Source organism: Melozone crissalis, unplaced genomic scaffold (assembly GCF_028551555.1).
Source record: "Melozone crissalis strain CALT ecotype California unplaced genomic scaffold, PUWL_Pcris_2 ptg000086l_1, whole genome shotgun sequence".
NCBI classification, from domain to species: domain Eukaryota; kingdom Metazoa; phylum Chordata; class Aves; order Passeriformes; family Passerellidae; genus Melozone; species Melozone crissalis.
In genome coordinates, this window is record NW_026535863.1 from 2,707,497 (window position 1) to 2,725,302 (window position 17,806).

Consider the following 17,806-nt stretch of genomic DNA (forward strand, 5'->3'; position numbering starts at 1 on the left):
TCCTCAGCCAGGAGGGGTTTCCCCGACCCAAGGGGACCCAGCCCTGCTGCCAGCAGGAGGAGCCGGTGCTGACTCAGTGCAGCAGCTGGGCAGGTTCACGCACGAGGATGACTTTGGCCCCAGCTCATGGCGCTTGCAAGGCACGCTGCTGCTCCCTGCGACGCTAATGAGCAGGTTTGGGCAGAGCTGCTTCTGAGGAGTCAGGGACAGGCAGCCCCCGGGAAAGCCCGGCGAGCTCTGTTTGTCAACAGGTCCCCTTCGGTGCCTTTCATCATCCTGGCAAGGAATTTGATAATGAGTTGGGGCCAAATGCTAAGTCACCTCATCCCACGGCTGAGCAGCGACTGGCAGAACCAGTTGTCCCAAATGTGCCCAGGCGTCAGGGCTGGGAATAAGGCACTGCCTGCCCCTCTGCCCCACTCTCAGCTTGCATCACCTCGAATTGCAACAACAATATATTAAATATTTTTTTTAACAATGATATATTTTAAACAAAGAGGAATGGAGGTGCTGTGTCAGATTTTCCACACTTTTCCCTAAATAAAAAATGTCACTTTCTGGGTAAAACGGAAGGTAGATTTTCCAGTTTTTGGTTGGCTCAGCCCCAGAAAGAGGATGTGTCACATTCTGGGTAAATCTAAAAGCAGCAGCTGTGGTGGCGAGTCCTTCCCGGTCACTGCAAGGGCTGGGCCACAGCTCCAAACCCCAGTTTGGGGGGGTGCATCTTGGTTGTATTTAATCCTTCTTCTTAACACTAAAGGGGATAGGATCTCACCAGCATTTCCAGTAAACCCCATTCGATTTCAAGCAATTCATCCCACAAGTATGTATGGGATGCCAAGAACCCTTCAGTCTTGCTTAGGAGCAGGAGCCCAGATGGGCTTTGTCTGGAATAATTCAGCTCCCAGTGGCTGGAGCTCTTTGCTCCAAATGCTAATAGAGTGAGTAATCAGAGATCTCCATCCAGTAAATTATTTATCTTATCTCTGGAACTCGGGGAGGCATCTCAGCCAGCGACTTCTGCGGAAAAAAGAAGACGCGGGGGGGGTGAAGGTGGGGGTTAAAAAAACCCTAAAAAACAGCGATATTAGTCAAGAGCCCGCAGCTGGAAGGAAGGGCCACATGGCCACTTTTACTGGAAAGGGGAAAAGTTCACGCGCTGGTTGGCGCGTGATGGAGCAAGAGCGGAAGAGCGGAGCGGCGGGGCGAGCCCGGGGGACGCCGGGCACGGGGGAAGCGGCGATTCCCGGGAAAACGCAGCGCGCGAACCGGCGCCGCTGGGCGTGCCCGTGGGCGTGGCCCCGTGACCGCGCGGGGCCGCCCGGGCAGCGCTGCCCGCGCGCGCCGCCGCCGCGCCCGCTCCTCATTGGCCGCCGGGCCTAAGAGGGGCGTGGTTATTATGCGTAGCCACGCCCCGCGGGGCGTGCGGCCCCGCCCCCGGCCCCTGCGGCTCGCGGGGCCGGCAGGGGCCGCGCGCCACACGCGGCCGGGCCTCGCGCGGAGCGGCCGCTCGCGCCCGCAGCCCGCCCTGCCCTGCCCTCAGCGCCCTCACAGCCCTGCCCGGCCCCGCGCCCCGCCGCAGGTGCCGCCACCGGCCCCAGCACCGCCACCGGCCCCAACGCCGGCATGCTGCTCTCCAAAATCACCTCGCTGGCGCACCTCCGCTCCGGGACCGCCGGCGAGCTGCACCCCGCCAAGATACAGCCAGGTGAGGGACGGCCGGTGTGGGGGGTGCCCGTCCCGGCTCGGGGCCGGCCGGGGCAGCGGGCGGAGCGCTGACGGGCGGGTCTCGTCCTCAGGGAAGGAGAAGGAGCCGCTGGAGCAGCTGTACCGGGTGGGCCCGTTGCTGGGGAGCGGCGGCTTCGGCAGCGTTTACTCGGGGATCCGCCTCTCGGACGGCGCCCCGGTAAGTGGCGGGGCTGGCGGCGGGCGGAGCGGGAGGGGGCTCGGCGGGGCGGGCGCCGAGCTCATCCCGGCGCCGAGCTCATCCCGCCGTTCCCCTTGGCTCGCAGGTGGCGATCAAACGCGTGGCCCGGGACCGCATCTCGCAGTGGGGAGAGCTGGTGAGTGAGCGGGGCCAGCGGGAGAACCCAGCGTGCCGGGCGGGGATGAGCAGAGACGGGAGGGTGGAAACCGGGACGGCGCGGGGGGAGCGGTGTGGGGTCACCGGGGGACGCGGAGCATCCCGGGCCGGGAATGCCTGGCGCCGATGGGGGCGGGCAGGGGGACACCGGGATGCCCAGCACCGGTGGGAGCGGGCAGGGAGACACCGGAGCATCCCCCGGATCGGTGGGAGCGGGCAGGGGAACACCCGGGCTTGCCGCGGGCGGGGGTGGCTCAGCCCCGCTGATGGCAGCGTGGTGCCCCCGCAGCCCGGCGGCAGCCGCGTCCCTCTGGAGATCGTGCTCCTGAACAAGGTGGGCTCCGGCTTCCACGGCGTCATCCAGCTCCTGGACTGGTTCGAGCTGCCGGACAGCTTCGTGGTGGTGATGGAGCGTCCGGAGCCGTCTCAGGACCTCTTTGACTTCATCACGGAGCGGGGGTTCCTGCCCGAGGAGATGGCGCGGGGGCTGTTCCGCCAGGTGCTGGAGGCCGTGCGGCACTGCAACAACTGCGGCGTCCTGCACCGCGACATCAAGGACGAGAACATCCTGCTCGACCTGGCCACGGGCGAGCTCAAGCTCATCGACTTCGGCTCGGGCACCTTCCTCAAGGACACGCTCTACACGCAGTTTGACGGTGAGCCCATAGCCGGTGCACTCCCGGTGCCGGGCATTGCGCGGCCGGACCGGGCTCCGGAGGTTTCCCCGTGCCGGGGGGGGGGGGGGGCCGGCATGAATTCTGCAGCCGCTGCCAAGTTCTGTTTGGCACGGGGAGGATGTTGTGAAACGGGAGCCGGCTCCCGGCCCTGCTGACAGCCTCCGTCACCCGGGCTGGCTCGGGCTGGGGCGGGGGAAGCCAGCGTGACAAAAACACCCTGGGGAGGGGGGAGCAGAAGGGAGGGTTTGCAAAACCCGAGCACCGGCCGGTTTAGTTTGCAGGTGCGGAAGGGCTGGGGCTGCTCCTCTCCGCTTGTTTACCTTAGTTTATAATTTAAATTTTATTTTTTTACCATTGCGCGGAGCGGGGGAAGGCGTGGTTTTTCCCCACCCGTAGGTGGGTTTTTTCCTCGCATGTAACGGCCGGGCCTTTCCTGGGCCCTGCTGCCCTCTTCTGGCACCCGCGCCTTCCTTTTACAACCCAAAGTTTGTAAACAAGAGTCACGTGCTGGCGGGAAGGCGGGCGGGTCACGCCGGGTGCCGGGGATGCTGTGCCCAGGGCTGACGAGCTGCTGTGCCCCGCAGGAACACGCGTGTACAGCCCCCCGGAGTGGATCCGCTTCCACCGCTACCACGGCCACTCAGCCACCATCTGGTCCCTGGGTGTGCTGCTGTACAACATGGTGTGTGGGGATGTTCCCTTCGAGCAGGATGAGGATATCATCCGGGGCCAGCTCTTCTTCCGACGGCGCATCTCTCTCGGTGGGTACCCGGCTTGGGGATGTGCATGGGGGAGGCTGCAGCTCCCCGGGAGCTCTGCAGGAGGGGCACATGTGCTGCCATGCTGCTCTCCTCCCAAGCAGAAGGTGGGCACAGCTCAGATGGTGGCACAAGGTGGACATGAGCCTGCTCTGACTGATCACTGCTTGCTGATTTCTCCCCAGAGTGCCAACACCTCATCAAGTGGTGCTTGTCCATGCGCCCCTCGGACAGGCCGTCCTTGGAAGACATTTTCAACCATTCTTGGCTGCAGGACATTCACCTGGAACCAGCTGAGATCACCCTGCACAGTTTGATCCAGGAGCCTGACAAGTAACAAGCTCCATGCAGCTCCTGGTCATAAGAAGCAAAGAAAACCAGACTTTTTCATCCTGACCATAACGCTGAGCAGGGATCCTCAGATGGGAATGTGTACATCCTGCCCTGGAGCTGGGCTGGGGACCTGCTCTTCCAAGTTCTGGTAGCCACCATCCAAGCCAGCTGTCCTGGACTCCATCTGAACTTTGTCTCTTCTGAGATTTTACAGTAATTTTTTTTTTGGACTGGTTTTGGAGGCTCTCAAGTGTCATCTTGACCTGCTGAATTGGATGACCTGACTGCAAGAAAAGCTTCAGTGGGGGAAAACTGTGGGAGGGCAGGGCCTGTGGCAAAGTGGCTGTCCCTTCTCACTGTCCCTTCTCCCTGCCCCATGCTTGTGTGCCTTCTGTTTGATCTGAGCTGTGCTGCAGGAAAGACTTGACTTTTCCTACAGTGCTGCTTTTCTGACCCGCCTGGGCCTATAGTTCCTTTTTCTTTTTCAAAAAGGAAATGGGTCAGAAGATGCTTGGGAACCAAGTGGGTTATGCCTCGCCTCCTGTGCCTCCATCCCACACGGGTTTTCTGGGGTTCTTTGCTTCTCTGTGCCCTCACAAATGCACAAACAATGCAAACCAACAGCTGTAAATGTGTACATAGCTCTACAGGAGCAAAGCTTGATGTACAGTTGTGAATAGTGATAACATTTTTGCCTTTTTTTTCTCATTTCCAGTTTTTGTTTTTAATTTATTTTCATAAATTTGTTGTTTGTTTTGTTTTTTTTTAAAGGAAGAGTTCTAGTCGCTAGGATAACTTATTTATTTATTTATAATTCATGTGGGTTTCCAGCCCATGCCTTGCTTCTACAGCTGCTGATCCCCCGGTTTTCCATGCAGGTTTTCCCTCTGTTTCTGTCCTGTGTCCATCCCTGGGCCTGTTGTGTTTCCACTGGGTGTCTGGTGGAGGTGTGGGGTGGCAGCTTCTCCCCAGCTGTCTGTGTACATAGTTCTGGGTGCTGTTCTTTCCTTGCCACGTGCACTCAGTTTGCAGATGAATTTGGGTTTTTTCCACGGGTGTCTTGTTGTTGGGGCTGGGGAGGGGGGCGCTGGCCCAGGCTGTCTGCACTGTCCAGGCTGTACCTGTAACCACGTGTGTAGCCAGCAGGTTTTGTTAATAGTTAATATTGTACAGGGGAATTGAGAAATCTTATTTTTTTTATGCGGTTTTAAATAAAAACAAAACACTTGCTGTGCTGGAGACATTCCTTTGCTGTGGGGTGGGATGGAGGATATGCTGGGAGCTGTGGGGCACCAGTGACCACACCATGGCTACTCCAGGGATCTTGGCTCCAAAAATCCCATGCCAGCACAAACTGGGACCAGCCAGACCATGGGCACAGCCAGATCCGTCCCTGCACCGGGTGTTTCCAGCACTGGCAGCTCTCCTGGGAGAGATCAAAGAGGTGCTGAGCCCTTTTCTCCCATTCATCCTCAGGCTGGTGCCGAGCATGTGCTGGAGCTGGCGAGTAAACAAACATCAAAGCTTGCTTACGAAACGCCGGATGTTGTCAGCCAAATTCAATTTGGGCAAGGCAGATCCTGTTGCTCCGGCTCTGTTGGTGTTGCATGCCGGGGGCTGGTGGGTGCAGGAAGCTGCCAGCGGGCTGTCCCCACCTCCAGCCCCAACGCAGCGCAGCAGAGGAAGCTGATGTGAGGATTACGAGAAGTCGGTCACTATCAGTCAGCAGCGGTCGAGTTTTTTACCCTCTCAAACTGTCAAACCCCATTTCCAGCTCTGCGGCACTTCAGGGATGTTTGTTTGTGTGTTTTCTTATCTTGGTTTGGGGTTTTGTTTTTTTTTTTTTTAATTAGTTTACATGTGTTGAATTTTGGAGCCCTGTTTCTGCGTGACCTGGAGCAGCTGCTGCTGCGTGCACAGGGCTGTGTCAGCTCCAGGGAAGGGGCAGATTTCCCTTTTTATAGGTGACTGCAAGTCCCCAGGCCAGATCTGACACAACAGGACCCTCCTTTCCTTGGCTTGCTCCAGGTCTTTTTCCTTAATATCCCCATGTCAGTGAGCAGTCCCTTCCTCAGCAAGGCTATAGGTGACTGCGAGTCCCCAGATCTGACACAACAGGATCCTCCTTTCATTGTTCCAAGGCTTTTTCCTTAATATCCCCATGTCCAGTAAGCAGTCCCTTACTCAGCAAGGCTATAGGTGAGTGCAAATCCCCCAATCTGACACAACAGGACCCTCCTTTTCTTGGCTTGTTCCAAGGCTTTTGCTTAATATCCCTGTGTCCAGTGAGCAGTTCCTTCCTCAGCAAGGCTATAGGTGAGTGTAAGTCCCCAGATCTGACACAACAGGATCCTCCTTTCCTTGGCTTGCTCCATGCTTTTTCCTTAATATCCCCATGTCTGGTGAGCAGTCCCTTCCCCAGCTCACCCAGGGCTCTCCTGTCCTGCTTTCCAAGCCATGGTGCTGCTATGAGGGAATGAGGGCTCCTGGAGCCACATCCCAGCCTCGTGGAGTGACCTGCTATCATGTCTGTGTCTCTGCCTCGGTGAAGAAAGTGTTAAGTAGGTTTGTTTGTTTTGCTTTTTTATTTCTTGTTTTATTTTTTTTTTCCTATTTCACTCAGCTGCATCTTGCATCTCCTTGGGGCTGCTCGAAGCAGGAAGCACAGCTCCAAACGCCGTCAAACTTCGGGCCTATTTTGAGATGCGGTTTAGATCTACCCTCCTCGCTCTCTTTTCCACTCAAGACCATCCAGGAAGCTGCTCTGACACAAACACAAACATCCCCAGCACACCTCCAGCTACCCCTTGGAGCCCCTCGTGTGGGCAGCGTGCCCCTGAGCACTATCACAGCCCCGCTGCAGCCTGGCCCACCCTTCCCGTACGCGCTCACGACTGTTGCGGTGTTTCTTAGAAAACTCTGCAGGTCCCAAGTGGAGCTGGCTGCTGATAGTCCCTCGGTTTCCGCCTGTGGCTGCTGATTTTGTCACCCCCAAGTTTGTGCTGCAGCACAGGACAGAGCCAGAGTGTCCCCAAGATGCTGCTGGCTATGGGGATTGTCCTGTCTGAGTGTTGGACTGGTGTGTGTGTGATCCCAGTGCACCAACAGTGCTGAGCAGCAATACATGCACACTGTAAGTGCCACCAGATTTGTGTCCCAAGCCTCTCTGGAAAAGGATCAGTGCATGTTTGATTCCCTGAGCACCATCCTGAGCAGTGACACCTTCATGAGGACAAGAGCCACCAGATTCATGTCCCAGGTCTCTGCCACAGGGGTGATGGGAGAGCAAAGATGGGCAGTTGCAGCATCAGTTACCTGCTCTCCCCTCCAGGCTGCCCATCACCATTGCACTCAGGGCCTGGGGGAAAGAACAGTCTTTTTCACCCCTCATTTTTCCTTGCTGAGGGGATATTTCCTGCACTTTGAGGACAGGAAAGGAAGAAAACACAGGAGTTACCCATTAGGAGGTGACTCAGAGGCAGCACTGCTCTCCCACCTCCCTTTCACAAATTTTTCTTGCTCCCCTGTGTCAGCAGTCAAAGCACCCACAATGCAGAAATTGTGAAAAAAACAATGAAGCAGCACCAGGAGGAGATTTCAGGCTGTTGGGACTCCAGTTCTGGGAGCACTGGGATCTCACAGATGACTGAGATCTTTCAAAGGGCCAGCACTCATCTCACCTGTGCCTTTCTGCAGACATCCATCCCCAGCTCAGGTGTTTGGTGATGCAGGAAGGACCAGCTAGGGGAGCAAAAGGGACATTTATGTTTTACACATCATTTCTGGAATGGGAGATGAGCAACAGCCAAACTTCTGCCATGGCTGGAGAAAGGCAGATGAGCACCAAGGAGAAAATACCTGGGGAGCAGGGCCTGGGCTCACCACAGGGACCTGAAGAGCCAGAAACTCAGAGGTGGCACCTCACCACCTCCCTATCCTGAGGAAAACATCCAGGTGTCCCCGAGGCTCTGTCTCAAACCCTTTGGCCTTCTTGGCACAGTGAGTCACAGGAGCTATTTTCGACTCCTGCCTGAGGTCTTAGGTCGGAGTGAATTATCAGCAAACCATGTCCCAGGGCTCCAGCTCCCCGGGAATGAACCCTTGTGGAAATCAGTCTGAGCCCTTTGCCAGCAGCCTGTGTGGCAACAGCATCATCTCCATGTGGGGAAACTGAGGCACAGCGACCCAACCTGCTGGAGATCTTTTGTGGTGTAGCCTGGCCTCACCTCCTTTCCCCTGCCCTCTTTCCTCAGGCTGAGATTTGCAGCAGGAGCTCCCAGCTTTAATCCCCCGGTGTCCCCACGTCCCCTGGGCTGGGGATTGAATCCTGCAGGAGCTCACACCAAAGCCCTGCCCCCTCTCAGTGTGAAACCAGGCTGAAACTTGTCCCTTCCCTGCCCTCCTGTGACACCCCCAGCCCGCTGGGACAGCCAGGGGGGCAGGTGCTGGTTTCAGGCACCTGGAGCCCCACTCCAGAGCAGAGTCTCATGTTTTGGGGTTTGCAGTGACTCTGCCAAGAGCAGAGCTGCGCTCACCCTGCCTCCGTGACACATCGAAACTGCATCGCTCAGCCTGCGAGTTGGTGGGGGTTTTAAAGAGGAAAAAACACTTATTCACCATAAAAAACCCCAAACCAACCGCAAAACCTTTCCAGCGTGTAAAGTTGAGTCAAATTTAGCAGCTTCAGCGAGAGAAACATATTTTGAAAGCTGTAATGGGAGTGTTTCTTTCATCCCTTTCCAAGCTTTTGGTCCCCTACCTCCAGGGCAATATTTTTGTGCCCTTACTCACTGGGTTTATTACAGTTAGGAGGGGGTTAAGCAACCCCAAAAATGAAACAACATCTCCTGTTACAAACTGCAGCAGCCACTTCAGCGGCCCTCAAACACCACAGAGGCACGTGTGTGAATACGAGGGGCGAGCGGGTGTCGGGATGGAGATCTCACCCTCTGAGAAAGCTGTGAGAGAAACAGCAGTGGCAAAATGTCACTGCAGGTCACCCCAAATTCTCCATCTCTTTCCCTGAAATGGGCAGGCAGGGCTGGGGCCTCAGCATCAGAAGGAGCCCTAGGAGAATCTAACCAAGTGTGCAGCAGGGATGTGCCATGGCAGCCCCAGGCTCGGTGCCAGGTTACTCTGTGGAGTAGATTGCTCCCTGTAGGATACCCACACTCTCAGGGTGCCCAGGTGTGTGTACATCCCCCTCAAAGCACACAGATTTGGCCCAGTTTGGTTCTTGCCTTCATTAATCAACTCCTGCTTCACTTAATCAAGGTGCAGCTGTGAGTGCCAAGGAATTTGATTTCACCCTCCGGGTGAGTTTCTCACCTTTGGGGAGCGAGCAGGATGTGGGCAGAGCAGACAATGAGCCCCCCACCCTCGCCGGGGTCACTCCTCTGTTGCTCTAGCAGGGTGTTTCCAAACAAAGCCTAGATAAAGCCAATAAACACGCGGAGCGGGAGGAGATGTGTGAATTGCTGTGGGAAAGCGGGAGGGGAAACTCCAGGAAGCATCGGGCACTCAAACTGGGGAGGAACAGCAAATCCAGCCCAGCCTGCCCGCAGGGAGGGGGCAGCAGGACCCAGAGGAGCTCTGCAATCATTCACAGATGCTAAAAGTGACTCCCGGACAGACGGACACACTGTCCGTGCCCAGCTCCCGCGGGGGATGGATCCCATTTCCCAGAGTTTGCAGCCGCGTTACGGGATGAGGGGATTTGTGATAACATTGCTGGATGTGTAATGTGTGATAAATACCCCTGGGGTTTTGAACTCCGCCTGGAAGGAGCAGCATCCCCACCCAGCTCCTTCCTGGAAACTTCGCTTTGCAACCCAGCCCCTCTGGCCAGGAGGGCATTGCTCTGCCCGCAGCTGGGTACCCTCAAATATCACACTTGGGTACCCTCAAATGCGATATTTTTGCCAGCTCTGAAGTTTCTTTTCTCTGCTTTAGCTTCAGGATGGGAAAAGGAACCGATTCTTCTGTCTCGAGTTTCATTCTCGTTCAGAATCGAAAGCTGCTGGAGATGCTGGGGTTGTTGTCAGCGAAGCAGGGCTCGCTCTGCCCCCCGAAATATCTCCCGTACCCTGGAGATGGATGGAGAGGGAAAAGGCAGAAATCGCCAGCTCGGGGAACACGGCAGGTGCAGAGACATCGCAACGAGCCCGTGCCGCCCTCTGCTGTCAGTCCCAGCGGCTTTGCAGAAAATCCACTCATTTTGAATATTTCCTTTTTTTTAGTCCCCTCACTTTAAATATTTCTTCCCTTCTTTGAGTGCTTCCAGCCCTCCCGTGTCCTGAAAGGATTCTTCTTCCCTTCACCCTAAGTTCACAAAGGTGAATTTTGTGTTCAAGAAAGGACTGCACTCAGTGCTCTGGTCTAGTCGTCGAGGTGGGGAACAGGTTTTTCCCCACTCATGGGTGGGTTTTTTTCCTGGCCTCCCCTCATTTTGAATATTTCTTCCCTTTTTTTGAGTGCTTCCAGCCCTCCTGAAAGGCTTCTTCTTCCCTAGGGCTTAGTCAAAGGTGAATTTTGTGTTTAAGAAAGGACTGCACTCAGCGCTCTGGTCTAGTTGTTGAGGTGGGGAACAGTCAAAGCTTGGAGTGGATGATCTCAGAGGTCTTTTCCAGCCTAAATAATTCCGTGGTTGAATTCCTGGCACATTCCTCCAGACCCAAAGTGCAGGTGAGGCCACCAGGCTCTGGAGGTTCCCCCTTGGCTGGGAGCGATGGGATTCATTCTCCATCACTGCCAGGTTTGGCAGGAGATGGATGTTGTGAAACAGGAGCTCCTGGCTCTGCCGACAGCCTCCAGCACCTGCACTGCCCCTGCTGGGGGCTGACATGGAGCCAGTGTGACAAAAACACTTTTAAAGGGCAGCAGAGGAGCTTCAGAACCTGGGCTCTGTCTGGTTTTCGCAGGCACAAAGGGCTCAGGCTGCTCCTCTCCCCTTGTTTGCCCTGGCTCACGATTGGGGTTTTTGAAGGATAAACACAGGTTTTTCCCCACTCGTGGGTGGGTTTTTCCTGGCCTTCCCCAGGGCTGCATTGCCCTTTTCACACCCCAGGGTTTGTCACCATGACCCAGGGGCAGGACAGAAGGCAGCAGGTCCTGCCCCAGGGCACCCCAGGGATGCCAGGCCAGGGTCAGGAGCTCCTGTGTAACCCCACAGGAATGTTGGGGTACAGCCCCCCAGAGCAGAGCCACTCCCACTGCTGTGAGAAATGGATCTGTAAAGAATTCTCAAAACTTAGAAACCTCACATAGTCTGCATCTGTATGCAAACACTGAGGTAAGGTGTGCTGGCTTAGGAAGGCCATGGAATAGAGATGACATTAATACAGCATAACTTTCTGACAAAACATGTATAATATTCGTTTAATATTTGCAAAAAGCCAATCATAAAATAGGCATTTTTCACACCTCCCAAGCAGAGGCACAGGGTGGACAGGAGCCTGCTCTGACTGACCACTGCATGCTGATGTCTGTCCCCAGAGTGCCAACACCTCAGCAAGTGGTGCTTGTCCATGTATAATAAATGAATAAATGAAATAAATAAATAAATTTTGTGTGTAATCAGAGTGGTTTAGAGTGGTTTGTGTTTTTTTGTTTGGTTTTTTTTTTGTTGTTGTTGTTGTTTTTTTTTTTTTTTTTTTTTTTTAATCCTAGAATGGTTTGGGTGGAAAGAGACCTTAAGTTCATCCAGTTCCATCCCCTGCCATGGCAGGGACACCTCCAGCTGTCCCCCTCCAGGGCCAGGGCAACTCCACCTTGCTCCAAGCCCCCTCCAGCCTGGCCTTGGGCACTGCCAGGGATCATGGGGCAGCCCCAGCTGCTCTGGGTACCCTGTGCCAGGGCCTGCCCACCCTCACAGGGAATAATTCTTAATTCCCAATATCCCATCCATCCCTGCCCTCTGGCAGCGGGCAGCTATTCCCTGTGTCCTGTCACTCCAGACCCTTGTCCAAGCTCCATCTCCTGGAGCTCCTATATGCTGTCAGGTGCCCCCGGAGCCCTCCCTTCCCCAGATGAACACTCCCAGCCCGGTTCCATCGCAGAGGGGATTCATTTTATTCCCTTTTCCCGGGCGGTTTCCCCGTCACCGCCCCCGAGCTAAGATGGCGCCGCCGAGGGCGCTGAGGGGGCCGGGGGGCTCCGCCTGCAGCGCCCCCTGCGCCCGCTGGGCCCTACTGCGCATGCGGTCACTGCACGGGCAGCAAAACTACATCTCCCGGCATGCACCGCGATCACCGCCTGCCTACCCGGCGGCCTGGAGTTGAAAGACTTCAGTTCCCGGCATGCTCCGGGGAAGAAAACATGAACACATGACTTTGGGCTACGACACTTTTTGACCCTGCGGGGACACCGTCCTGTCCGACAACCCGGAAGTGCCGCGAGCCCCGCGTGGGTCGCACATGGCGGCCCTGGGCCCCGGACAGCCCCGGGCGATCGGGCCCCGGACAGCCCCGGGCGATCGGGCCCCGACCCCGCGCCCGCCCTCCCGGTGAGCCCGTCCCACCCTGCCCCCGGCCCTTCTCCCTCGCTGCAATGGCGGCCCGGTGCCGTTGGGCCGTTCCGCTGCTGCCTTGGCTCACGGCGGGCCCGGTACCGGCAGCACCGGCCCGTCCATCATCAGCCATCCCCTCCTGCCTGCGGCCTCTCTGCGTTATCATTCTGCACTTTAGAGCACTTTTATTTTATTTATTGCATTTGTTTTTCTTTGCAATTGATTTGCTTTAATAAAATATACAAAGCTTTGCTTGTATTTCCTCACAAACCCCATTTTGTGAACAACTGTGTTATTTCCACACGACTGCACTGTGTGCTTAAATGATTCCTTAGTGATTTGTCTGCAGTTATAGAAATTGGAACTTCACACATTGCTGCATTTGTTTGGTATTTGTTCTTTTCCTTGTGCACAAAATTGTTTGTTGAAAGTTTTTAATGTGCAACTGAGCAGCAGAGCAGCTTCCAGGGAGCCCTGCAGCATTCCCAGGTTTGGGATTTTCTACAAAAGAACTGGAAAGCCAGGAGGGTGAGATTTCCAAAGGGTTAGGATGGTTTCCAGAGCATCCCTGTGAGAGGAAAAGTGGACTTGTCTTTCCAAACAAGCTACTGGTAGATAAAACCAGCACTGGGAGATAAAAGAAACAATAGGAAGGATTCCACTGATTGATAAATGGAAAAAAGATATTTGCCTTTACAAATAAACTTTAGGTTTGCTGATAAATGAAATTAAACATTGGAAGATGAAAGAAACAATGAGGGAAAACCTTGAATTCCATAAGAATTAAAAATGAAAAAGGAGGGTTGTACATTTGAGGGGAATCTTTGGTATCAGGTGCTTTGGGAAGTCTGTGCCTCTAAAGTACCTCAGAAATGGGGAAAGAAAGAGGGAAATTGGGATAAAAAGGAGGCTGTGTCCTCAAAAAATGTGAGAGACCCCAGGGGAATGCCCCATGGCCTCTGCCTTTATTGGAATAAAGTAAAAATAGACTCCTCTGTCTCCTTTTTGCACGTAAACCTCTGGTGTTTGTGGTAACACATCCAATTAAAGAGCGTGACCAGGACGTGGAAATAGCGCAGATCGGGGCAAACGAGGGCAAAGAAACGCAAAAAAAAAAGAAAAAGAGAAAAAAAAAAAAAAGGCTCGGAAGGGCTCTGTGGGCTCGGGGCTGCGGCACCGCCGGCAACCACCAGGGGGAGACAGAGAGCGGCCCCGCCGGGGCGAGGGGACAACGAGGGACACCGGGGGACAAAGAGGGATAATGAGGGATAACGAGGGACTAAAATGGACAAAAAGGGATACCGGGGACGAAGAGGGACACCGGGGGACAACCGTGGCGGCCCCGCGTCCCTCCCGAGCCGCCGGGACACGGCGGGGCCCGGCCGAGCGCTCCGAGGCTCCGCGGGGCAGCGGCGGCGCTGCAGTACCGGCCGTGACCGCGGGAGGGCGCCGGGGGCCGGGCCGGGGCTGCCGGCGCTCGACTTCAAACGAGCAAAAACTGATTTTAAATGTTCGGAACAAAAAAACTCTGATTTTAGATGTTCTGGCACCAGAAACTCGGATTTTAAATGTCTTGAACCAAAACCTCTGATTTTAAATGTTCTGAACCAAATACTCTGATTTTAACTATTCTGACACCAGAAACTCTGATTTTAAATATCTGGAACAAAAAACTCTGATTTTAAATATTCCGACACCAGAAACTCTGATTTTAAATATTCTGAATCAAAAACTCTGATTTTAAATGTTCTGACACCAAAACCTCTGATTTTAAATGTTCGGAACCAAAAACTCTGATTTTAAATGGTCAGACACCTAAAACTCGGATTTTAAACGTTCTGAACCAAAAACTCTGATTTTAAACCTGAACTAAAAACTCTGATTTTAAATGTTCTGAACAAAAACCTCTGATTTTAAATTTTCAGACAGCAGAAACTCCGATTTTAAATATTCTGACACAAAAAACTCTGATTTTAAATGTTCGGAACCAAAAACTCTGATTTTAAATATTCTGACAGCAAAACCTCCAATTTTAAATCTTCTGAACCAAAACCTCTGAATTTAAATATTCTAACACCTAAAACTCTGATTTTAAATCTTCCGATAGCAAAAACTGATTTTAAACCTGAACTAAAAACTCTCATTTTAAACCGTCTGACACCAGAAACTCTGATTTTAAATGTTCTGACATTAAAACCTCTGATTTTAAGTCTTCTGTCAGAAAGACCTCTGATTTTAAATCTTCCGACAGCAAAGACTCTGATTTTAAACTTTCCAACACCAAAAATCCTCATTTCACACCTTCTGACAGCAAAAACTCTGATTTTTCAACCTTCTGACACCAAAAACTCTGATTTTAAACCTTCCAACAGCAAAACCCCTCATTTTACACCTTCTGACACCAAAAACTCTGATTTTAAATATTCTGACACCAAAACCTCACACACCCCCAGGATTCTGTGATCCCTGCACTTTCAACAGTGTCAATGCTGGTGGCACTTGGTGTTTCTCCCTTTCCTTTCCTGTTCACTCCCCCTTCTACGTTTACAACCTTCCTTGGAAGCAAATTTGCCTTCCAAGCAAAGCAAATTCCTTGGTTTTTGCAGGAAAAGCTCTGAAGGACCAACCTGGCTCCATCCCAAAGCAGGTCCCACCTCAGAGCCCTGTGCTTGTCCAGGGTGGGATCTCCTCTGCTGAGAGATTCTCTCCTTTCCATTTTTCATGGATGTTGGCACCAACTGTGTGCAGGATGAGAGCCAGATGGACATTTCTTTAATTAAATCAAAAATACAGTCTGAGAAACGTAATTAAATTAAAAATACACGCTTCCAGGTGGAAGGCCGCCTTTCTCTTGAGGAGACAAGGCACGGAAAGTTCTGACATCTCAGTGGTAGGAGATTCTTTTTCATTCTTTTTTAGGAGATTCATCTTAGTGTTAGGAAGTGTTTTCATTACAAAGCAGCTTTTCCTTTTGTTGCTGACACGAAGTTGTGGAGGAAGAAATGAAGAGCTTGGAGGGTTTGTGCCACACCACACTGACTTTGGACACTCTCTATAAATATTTCTTCCACCACACTGCCCCACACATCTCACAGGGTTACTGTGAGATCACTCATAGTAATTGTGACCAGTAATAGTCATTTTTTGGTGAAAAATTTGTGCAATAAAAATCACAAGTTAGTACAGAGAGGAAATACATTAAGCAAGCTCTAAATACACACATTATACACAAAATAAAAGGGATTTCCTAACAGGGTTGAGTGTTCTGGTGGACATCCCAGGGCTGTATCAAACAATGCGTTTTGAATTTGCTGTCAGTTGTAGAGGAGGCTCTGCATCTTTTCCTTTGTGTTTGATTGGAGGTTGGTGGGGTTTGGATGTTTTACATGGTGTGATATTTTTTTAATATGTTTCTTGCTTGCATCATCTTCCGTGCTTAGGAAATTCACCATAAACATTTGGGGTTTTCGTGTAACACAAACCCTTTTCTTCTTCTTGAGGAATAATGAGCATAAGGAAGTCATCACCAGGGGCTTGGGCTGAGCGAACTCAAACCCACTGCATCCACACCCTTCCCAAAAAGCCACTCCTGCACAGAAATCCACCTCGTGCTCCATCTGAGGTTCTTCCTCCCCTCTCCTTCCTCGCTGGTCCCAGCTGGGGCAGCCCAGCCCCACCTGCCCTGCCCAGGGCTCTCCCATCCCTGCAGCACCACCAACACCCACTGGTCCATACTGGGAAGGGCCAGAAAGGGCAGAAGGAAAAGCTGGGGAGGAAGAAATGGCCCACCCAGGCTGGCCTGAGGCGCTGCTGGGTGGTCTCAGGCACCTCTGCAGGGTCATTCTCTGTGGGTGGGAAAGAGAAACCCTGGTCACGAAGGGGAATGTGTTATCCACAGCCCTGGTGCAGGGAAAAGCTGACCCCAGGCTCAGTTCTGAGTGTTTTGTGCTTCCTGACCTAAAGGGGATCAAATAAACTCTGGTGTGTGTTGGATTGCTGGAATGTGGGTGCTGAAGAGGAAGGGCAATACTGGGAGATGGGAAAAGGGCTTCTGGCCTGAGAGGCCAATTCCTCAAGTTTTCCTTCAAAATCATTGAGGTTTTTACAATTTCAAAGCTTTCTGTGGGTGAGGAACCACCACAAAGCCTGGAGGTGCTGCCCTGCCCCATTCCAGGCTCCTGTGCCTGGGCTCCCACTCTTACCTGGCTCTGCAGAGCCTCAGAAATGGGAACCTGGAATGGTTTGGGGTGGAAGGGACCTTAAAGCCCATCCAGTGCTGGCAGGGACACCTTCCACTGTCCCAGGTGCTCCAATCCCTGTCCAACGTGGCCTTGGACACTTCCAGGGATCCAGGGGCAGCCACAGCTGCTCTGGGAATTCCATCCCAGCTCCACCCACACCTGCTGCCGCCAGTGCTTCCCTCTTCTTTTCCATGGAAAAGTCTTTGTATTCTGCTAGAAACAGCTCCCTTATCTCATAAAAATATCATAAAAATATGGAATTGGGAACAATTCCTTCCCAAAATCCCATCTAAACCTCCATACTTTTAGTTTCAAACCATTCCCCATCATCCCACCTCGCTCTCTGCCCATGAGGATTGATTTCCTCGTGGTTTCCTCCAACAGCTTAGAAATTTCCTGAGAAGTTTTGAGTGTGGAATGACCCTGCCCAAACCTGAACCAGGGCACAGAGAGAGCCCTGGGCAGCGAGGGAGGGATTGCAAACCTTCCTTGGGGGTCAGAGCTCCAGAGCTGTGTTTTCCAGGAGTTCATCATTCACTCTGGCAGCCCCCAAAATGCTGAACATAGAGAGTGAATCCTGCAGTGGGCACTAAACCAGAGGGATCACCAGAGCAAGAGCTCAGTCAGGAACTCCTGGCAAAGCCAAAAACCACTAAAACTGGGTGAAAACCTGGAAATGCTGTTATCAGTTGTTTTACAGCTACTTTGGGGTGATTTTTTGGAGGGGGACAAAGTAGAATAGTAGATCCTGGCTGCAAAATGGGATTTTTGAGAAGTCTTTTACACTAAAAACACATTAAACAATTCAAAAACTCCCTCTCCTCAATTAAAGCATTGAGTGGTGCTTCCTATGATGAGGCCCAGGAAAAAAGGGGCCAAAAAAGTCTTGAATGGCACGTGAGGTAATATTAAAGCAATTAAATATTAATATTAAAGCAATTAATATTAAAGCAATTAAAAGGTTAATTTAGCATTCAGAATGAGCAGGTTCAGAAAGGCAGGACAGGGAGTGACTGAGAGTTCTTGTGGGGTAGAACTGGGATGTTGAAACACCTCAGGCAGAAAAGATTTCACAGAGAATATTCCTCAATGTGCTGTGGAGAGAAAGATGATGAGAACAACAAGGGGAGCAAAAACCCAACCAACACAGCAGCTTTTGTGATGCTGTGTAGGTGACACTTTCAAAATGAAGCTGAAATGAAAAATAA

At 52.8% G+C, this 17,806-nt stretch overlaps 1 protein-coding gene across 1 annotated transcript; it reads left to right on the forward strand.

Moving 5' to 3' along the window:
- The first annotated feature begins 1,539 nt into the window (after window positions 1-1,539).
- Window positions 1,540-5,019, forward strand: PIM1 (Pim-1 proto-oncogene, serine/threonine kinase). The gene is made up of 6 exons (XM_054290782.1): window positions 1,540-1,708; window positions 1,800-1,906; window positions 2,013-2,063; window positions 2,373-2,739; window positions 3,345-3,521; window positions 3,704-5,019. The coding sequence occupies exons 1-6, from the start codon at window positions 1,627-1,629 to the stop codon at window positions 3,853-3,855; spliced, it is 936 nt and encodes a 311-aa protein (XP_054146757.1). The 5' UTR covers window positions 1,540-1,626; the 3' UTR covers window positions 3,856-5,019.
- The last annotated feature ends 12,787 nt before the right edge of the window (window positions 5,020-17,806 follow it).